The sequence below is a fragment of the Austrofundulus limnaeus genome, unplaced genomic scaffold (genome assembly GCF_001266775.1).
Source record: "Austrofundulus limnaeus strain Quisiro unplaced genomic scaffold, Austrofundulus_limnaeus-1.0 Scaffold0, whole genome shotgun sequence".
Lineage (NCBI taxonomy): Eukaryota > Metazoa > Chordata > Actinopteri > Cyprinodontiformes > Rivulidae > Austrofundulus > Austrofundulus limnaeus.
In genome coordinates this window covers 9,994,213-10,002,266 of record NW_013952402.1, presented here as the reverse complement: position 1 = coordinate 10,002,266, position 8,054 = coordinate 9,994,213, and the positions used below count along the sequence as shown (strand labels likewise).

Genomic DNA, 8,054 nt, shown 5'->3' with positions numbered 1-8,054 from the left:
GGTCAGGAGGCATTTGGTTGATGCATTGCAAACCCCACCTACCCATGCGCCGTTTTGTGCGCCGGCGTTTGATATGGGGCGGACCCCCGTCGCTGTCGCAGCACAAGCTGTTGTCCACTGATGATGACGTTTATAGGAAAGTAAATAGCTTTTTTGCGCGAAATGCGCGACAGTGCAGTTTTGGCGCTCTCTCTCTCATGATTATATTTCATCATCTTTAGTGTTCACTACTATACATACTTTTGTCTTAATTGACATACTTTTTTCATATTGTCGATGGAGTACGGGAGGGAAAGAGTGGTTGCATTACTGGACATGGACTGCTTTTACGTCCAGGTGGAACAGAGACTAAACYCAGCTTTGAAAAACACTCCCTGTGTGGTAGCACAGTACAAGACGTGGAAAGGAGGAGGGTGAGTTTCTGATAGTGAGTCAGTTTGATTTTTATAATGAGAAAAACGTAAAGTTTAATTGTCTATATACTCCCGTGACATAAAACAGGAAGTTATGCTTTTACTATGGGGCATGTTGTAACCAGAGACACCATAAAACTAAGTCCTTATTTTTAAAGCAATCTAGATTTTTTTTTTTGTCTCCTCAACACACTATAGATTTTCTTTTTTTTAAGATGCATTGGCCATTTGTTGCWAACTTTGCACATATTTTAACCACTTGCACCTCAGGCATGTTTATTTGACTAAAAAAAATCATGTGTTAAAAATCTAAACTAATATCCTCTGTTTAGTATCATAGCTGTGAGCTACGAGGCCAGGGCCCATGGTGTCACCAGAAACATGATGGTGGATGATGCCAAAAAGTTGTGCTCAAGTCTCCAGGTGGCCCGAGTGCGCGAGTCTCACGGCAAGGCGGACCTGACAGTGTAAGTGCAGCTGATATMCACCCTGAACTTCCCACTTTTTATTATCTGAATTAATAAGGAATCAAAATTCATGTCGTCCTTGCAGTTACAGAGAAGCCAGCGTGGAGGTGATTGAGGTGATGTCGCGTTACGCTGTGATTGAGAGGGCCAGCATTGATGAGGCCTATATGGATCTGACAGCCACAGTGCAGCAGCGGCTGAAAGACATGGCCGATAAACAGATAGATTCCAGTTTGCTTAAGACMACCTACATTCAGGGGTATCCACAAAGTAGACTGGAACCCTCCTCTCCAGATGGTTCCAGTCTAGGTGAAGTTTCCATCTTGGATAAAGGTAGGCTCTTACTAAACATTTACTAATTAGCTACTAATCAGTGTTAACAGCTGCTAAACACATGGTGGGATTTATCTCACAAATCATGATGTTTTTTGTTTTCTCAGAGGAAGAGAGGTCCAGAGGTCTCGAGCAGTGGTTGGCATCCTTTCCTGACTCCTCTCCAGGGGAGCAGAGCTCAGCAGAACTGCAGCTCACTGTGGGGGCGCTCATTGTAGAAGAAATGAGAGCCGMTGTGGAGAAACACACAGGTTTCCGATGCTCAGCAGGCATAGCCCACAATAAAGTAGGAGGAACTTTCAAATGCTTCTAATGCAAGAGGAGTGTTTGTTGTTAGAGCTGAAATCTTTACTGTCTACTTGTCAAGGTACTGGCCAAACTGGCCTGTGGTCTGAACAAACCTAACAGACAAACCATTCTGCCTTTGGATTCTGTGGCTGAACTTTTCAACTCTCTGCCCGTCAGCAAGATGTGAGTTGAACATCACTTTGCCTCACAGATTTTAGTTCGGACAATTTATTGATGTCCCGATGTCGAAGTGCAAAAGTAAAACGTGACTTGTAGAGTTACATACAGTTCACGTAAGGCTTATCTCTCACATGCAGCCGTAACCTTGGAGGTAAGCTGGGGGTGTCGATTACTGAAACTCTGGGAGTAGAGAACATGGGAGATCTGACTCGCTTCTCTCAGGCTGAACTGGGGAACCACTTTGGAGAAAAAACGGGGTAAGAAAATCCACTTTGACTAAATGACTGACTTGAAAAAACTTGGTCTGTTTATTCTGTTAATTACTGCACCATTCACGTGTTAAATAAACACAGCAGTTCATCAGACTTAAATTATTAACTATATTAATACATACCTCAAATGCATCATGTTTTAAGTGACACTTTGGTTTAAAAATGGTACGTTGTTGTTGCATCTGATCACAGCATGCAGAGCRTCCTGTGCTCAAACAAAGAACTGTCAGTTGAAAGCTTTTTAGAAATAAAGTCAACTTCAACTGAATATATATTTTCTTTATTCTTTCTGAAACGTTTTGAATGTTTTTGTTTTGCAGCCAGTGGCTGTATGACTTGTGTCGAGGGATTGAGTTTGAACCTGTAAAACCCAGACAGCTGCCCAAGTCCATTGGTTGTAGTAAAACCTTTCCAGGGAAGACGTCACTGACTACTAAAGAGCAGGTACAAGTCATCACTTCCTGTTTGTTACATCAGCATTTTGTCTTCACCATTTATTTGCACCAGTCATTATAAGGTGGGCAATCATGTTTTGCCTGACTGTGCATGTTTAAAGAAAAATTATGTTTAATGCTGCCAAACTGGTGATGTGACCTTTCCGTTTTCACCCATAATTTCCTGAATGAAACTGCTACTTCACATCACTCAACATGTTGTTGCTCACCAATAAGTGAATTAGTTGATGCCACCGACCTTGCTAAGCTGGGCCATGAGAGGTCGAGCGGCTAAAGCCTTTCTTCTGCCTACATCCCCCAGAATGCCATGCAGTTCTGGATTGGAGTTCAGTGAAATTATTAAAGGGGCAATATTATGTGTTTCTCAGGCATGTATTGAAATTCTATACCATAATAAAGTCACCTTTAGTTGTTATTAAGATGCTGTTTTTATGTTTAAATCAAAAATAAACTTGACTTCTCCTCATATCCGTTTCTAAACACCTTGAAATTGGCCTCTGTCTCTTTAAGAACCTCCTTCTGATCCCGACACGCCCATTTCAGCATGTCATCGCAGCCGCTTCTCTCTGCTGTTTACAACCTGGAGCGTTGTAGCATGCTTTGTTGTAATGATAATTAGAAAAGCAGCAACATTACACAAGATCGGGTTTGGAAAATTGCATCTCTGGATACATATGAACCAAACAGAAAATAAAGTAAAATTTAAGAACGTTGGCAACATCAAATGATTTTAGTGAAGGGTGATGGGCGGGGCCTTTACTTTTCATGTTACTGTTTTAGTGAAAAGACATTTGACACAAATATTTACAAAATGATGCTGACATTAACCTGTTTGCAGGTGCAGTATTGGCTTCAACAGCTGGCTCTTGAGTTGGAGGAGAGACTGACCAAAGATCGAGACGTGGTGAGTAAAAGTTGTCGTGTGTCTTTTTCCACATTTGGATTTTCCATTAAGGTCCCACAGCATTGCTGTTTGTTTAATATCTGTTTTTTTTTTGTCATCTTGCAGAACGGTCGGGTGGCAAAGCTGTTGACAGTCGGCGTGCGTCATCTTGGCGATAAGAGGCCGAGCAGCTTCTCTCGGTGTTGTGCGTTAGTGCGCTACGAGGCGACCAAAATATCCAGCGACAGTTTGGCCATCATCARGAGTCTCAATACAGCAGGAAACCACCAGGCCGCATGGTAATTAAAGAGCATGAATGCAGTGAGGTGTTTACAGACACAGGAATGTCGTGTGATTTCCTCCCTCTCTTTCTACACATTCGCAGGACTCCACCGCTCACCCTGCTGCACCTCTCAGCCAGCAAATTCAGCGATGCGCCGTCTGCTGGAGGAATCGCAGGCTTTCTGTCCAGTGAGGTCACTTCAACACAACGTCTTTTCTCYTCCCCTCAGCCACCCTCTGATTCAAAAACGTCAGCTACGTGCAGTCAACCTGGGACCATTCAATCCTTCTTTCAGAGAGCAGCGGGGAAACAAAAACAAGCTCAAAGAGAAATCGAGGAGGAAGATGACTGCATGTCCTCTGAGGACGTCCCAACTCCAGTTGTTGTTGATAAAGAATCTGCCTCTGAGAGTCAGCTGGAGACCAAAACAAACTCACAGAAATCTCCCTTTAAAAGTTTGTGTCACTCTAAAGGGAGCTCATCCAGCCTCCGTCCTGGAATCTCCTCTTTTTTCCAGAAGAAGAGCTTTGAAAGGAACTCCGCCTCAACGAGCATGCCTGAAACAGGACCGAATCCTGGAGTCGTAGATGCAGACGACTCTAATGACTCTAATGATGTTGGGTCAGAACCAAGCTCTGAGGTTACAGCTCATCAGGCACCATCCAAAGATATAAAAAAGGAATCGGACACTGAACAAGCTCTAAAGCTCTGCCCTCAAAGTGACGTTGGACACCTTGTAAGCTGTGAGCGCTGTGGTCAGGACGTCCTCGTCTGGGAGATGCCTGAACACGACGACTATCACTTTGCTCTGGACCTCCAGAAATCCCTCTCCTCTACGAATTCGTCAGCCGTCGCTTCTTCATCTTCCTCCGGTCCTTCTCCGGCCCCTCTCAGATTAGGAGCAGCAGCCCGGCCATCCAGGGGCAAAACAAAAACCAGAGGCCAGTCCGGTCCTGCAGCAAAAAGACAGYGCTCCCAAGGTGCAAGCGTGGGAACTCTGGATTTATTTTTCAAAAAGAATGAAAAATAAAGCCTAGCTGAATTTTTTTCATGAATATTGTTTCTGATTATGTTTACAGACTTATTACCAATCTGTAAGAACGTTCAGCTTTTTTTAAAATAATTTTATTGTGTTTTGTAAGAACATTTACACATCTTAAAGTTATTTATTCTGGACTGTGTCGATTCTAAAAGGTAGTTTTTAAAAGGAGTAAACTAGCATTAAAACCTTTTCACTTCACAGCAGTGTTGCATTGTAATGTTTTGACTAAACAGAAGATGTCAGTATTATGCTGACAGCAGAGTCAGGGTTTATTTGTCTTCATAATGTTTTGAGTTAATGGGTTTTACGCTTTTAAAATCTTTAGAATAAAATATGTAAAAAAAACATTCATCTAGTGGTAAACCTTTACTYTTAGACATGAGCCTTGCAGAACCGGAAAAGTATTGCACTGTGTTGCATCAGATGAGCAAAACAGGAAGTATCCATAAAAGTTTTTAAAACACCACCTTTTGTGTGTTACTGAGAGCATTTGTGTCATTTTTAAGGTTTAGTTTTAAAAACAAAACAAGGAGACAAAAGTTCAGGAGGTTATAAAAGTTTTATTTTTCTTTTCACAACACACAAATTGGATCTGTACATAAATATTGCATTTAACCCAAAGAATTATCAAATATATTCTGAATTTAAAAGAAAGGCAGACCTTTAATTCAGAACAAGTGAAAATATGTCAAAAGTGAAAACTGCAACTATAAAAACTAGGAATCAACTGTAAAATCTGAAGATACAACAAATCTATAAAATACAACTTTGGTGCATAAAAGCAGATCTAACACCTGAACCCCTTATTAAAGCTTTAACGTGGTTTGGTTTAAGTTTATTCTTTTTTTTAACAACATGGGAGCAATAGAACAGATAACGTGTGGACATAAAGTCCAACATGACATTTYCAAAGATGTCAAACATTAAAACTTCTTTTTAGTAGTAGCACCAACCTAAGTATATAWTTTTTCAAAAGTTGTAAAACTTTAGGCTGAACTGGAAAACTACTCAAAACGGCAGCTTCACTAGGCACTAATTTAAATTCTTTAAACTTGTAACAGTAACTTGAGAGACAACATCAAGTACCTCCAATATCATTGCTTTGAAGCAGAGCTGGATCAGTATTCAGCTTCACGCAAACACACAAAAACATACCTTTGGAAGTAAAACTACTATATATTTTTCCCTCTAATGYCTCCATCTACCTCTACATCAGCAACAAACCTCCATTAAAGTGGTTCTGTGAAAAGTGGAATGCTGTCTAACTTCGTCTGCACTGCCCTGAGGAACTAAAGCACTTGAAAATGACAAAGCGAGACTAYTCAAATCTCGCCGCGCTATCGTGAGGCATTACTTGTGAATCGAAATCAACTCTAATAACAACACGTGACAAACAGATAAACGATTGCCGTTTTAAGTCATCTTCTCAATTCATCTTAAAAAGTCAAGTTCGCATTCCTCACACGTTCTCACTTTTACATTTTTAAAGTGCCTGTGTCAGCAGCACAGCCTGAAAGGCAAAAGGATTTGGCTTTTGTTTGACATAAAAAAATATAAAAGCCATCAGCAGTCTCAGAGAATGGAGTTTAAGGTGACTTATACACCAAGCCAACAATCTGCAGTCAGAAATGTCAGGATCACTGAACTCTTCAGTGTGTAGCAGACTCACAGATGCTGTCTGTATGTTTCCCACCCCCCTCAGCTGATGAATTGATGTTGCGTTGACCAGTGAGAGAGCGCAATCCAATTGGCTGATTACTCTGTGAAGTTGACAAACTTGTAACATAAWAATGTATAAATGGCTGCTTAGTTTCACATTACCAAATATCGATTTGTTTGGATGACGTTACAATGTTTCTCAATACCAAGTCTGTCATGATATGGTTTTGATTCTATCCAATTCACAAGTCTGCTATTGATATGATGGAAATATATCAATCCACATTAGGCAAATGATGATGATATGGTTACTTTTATTTTTTTCATGAGACAATACTAAAAGAATGACAGCAGAAGCATCACTCTCGTTTTCGATGTTGGTTTAGTGTATAAAAGCCTTTAAGAGTATTAAATAGCAAGGTTAGATGGTTTTCAGGCTCTGCTGGTGCAACACATTAGCTGCTATGGACCCACTGTTCTTGTATCACACTGGTACTGGTTCCACTTGGATGTCGAAACAGCCACGTGAGTAGCTACAGTGGCATTTATCTTTCAGTGCAAAAGTGTGTGCAAGCGTGTTGGGAGTGYGTTTAGGTGTAAACTTAGTAAGCAGCACTTCAACATAGATAGGAACATGTTTCACACTTATTCTCTTAAAATCCCTCCAAATAAACATTTCTGTGGTGTTTCATTCTACATGTGATTGAGAGAATAATTCCTTTTATCACAGGCGTTAAAGGCATCACACTCTTAACGTCAACACCAGTGAGTGGAGAAAATTGTCATCGGGTGTTTAAAAGGCAGAAGCAAAATAGACAAATGTCATGGTGACGAGGCTTCGGAGAAAAAAAAATAGTGACAAAATAGCACAAATCTGCAGAAGAGAAACTGTGCAGAGAGGCCATTTCATAAAGGCAGGATGTGGTTTATAAAGCACCTGGTTTTGGGGGTGGGACGGAGTTCTCTGCTGTAATTGTCTAAGAAGAACCCTTTAGACCTCCTAGTCCCCCCCAAGGGATGGTTGGTACTGGGCGATGGGCTGCAACTTGGTGACATGACCTATTCCTTTGGTCAGCCCCTCCCTGAACAGCACTTTAGCCCCCACCTTTAGATATTCTGGATGTTTGAGGAACTTGAAGAGAACCACTGCTTTTTCGCCTGTCCTCAGCTCCTCCTATGGWGCAGCAATAAAAAATATATTAATACACATATATATTGTTATTTAAGGTAATGTGCTAATTAAGTCAAAAATCAGAAGTTAAAAGGTATCTTGTGTGGATTTCAGGTACAGTTTCAGGCTAACAACAACTAAAAGTACTAATTTAGCTGTACGGTGATAAATGGCAAAAATTAAATTTTTAAAATGAGAGTTCAAACACCATTGGGCAATCACACAAAGTAATGAATCAAATCAAACATCAATTAACTGTGATTATAATATTTACTGAAATCATAACGCCGCTCTGAGGCACTGAAATGGTTTTTCAGAGTAAATCACTGAACAAACTAACCTTGCCATAAACAGCTTCCACTGTGGCGGTCTGTCTCACGTTTCCAATGTGCACAGTAACCTGGAAGCCYTTGTGAAAGGTCTTAGCATGGAAGAGTAGCACAATCTCAGCTTCAAACATCCAGCAGATGGTGGGATCCATCTCTGGACTCACCATCACCATGCCCTGTTAGTGCAAGAAAACACAAAATGTGTTCAAACATGCGGAATATAATGGTGGGCTTCGTACGATCACATATACACTCACCGGCCACTTTATTAGGTACACC

The 8,054-nt window shown here is 40.9% G+C and overlaps 2 protein-coding genes across 2 annotated transcripts in view; one reads left to right on the top strand and one right to left on the bottom strand.

Annotated features, from left to right (window-relative positions):
* The first annotated feature begins 147 nt into the window (after nt 1-147).
* Nucleotides 148-4,814, top strand: polh (polymerase (DNA directed), eta). The gene is made up of 10 exons (XM_014002546.1): nt 148-413; nt 746-880; nt 966-1,213; nt 1,321-1,499; nt 1,581-1,684; nt 1,819-1,938; nt 2,274-2,397; nt 3,247-3,312; nt 3,418-3,590; nt 3,677-4,814. Exons 1-10 carry the CDS (start codon nt 277-279, stop codon nt 4,602-4,604), a joined length of 2,214 nt encoding a protein of 737 aa, XP_013858000.1. The 5' UTR covers nt 148-276; the 3' UTR covers nt 4,605-4,814.
* Nucleotides 4,815-5,156: 342 nt separating this feature from the next.
* Nucleotides 5,157-8,054, bottom strand: part of gtpbp2a (GTP binding protein 2a) — a 13,367-nt gene continuing 10,469 nt past the window's right edge. Inside the window, exons 11-12 of the mRNA XM_014002554.1 lie at nt 7,787-7,951; nt 5,157-7,449 (exon numbers count right to left, since the gene is read on the bottom strand). Of these exons, the coding sequence (XP_013858008.1) occupies nt 7,276-7,449; nt 7,787-7,951 (339 nt within the window). The 3' untranslated portion in view covers nt 5,157-7,275. The remainder of the gene's footprint in view (nt 7,450-7,786; nt 7,952-8,054) is intronic.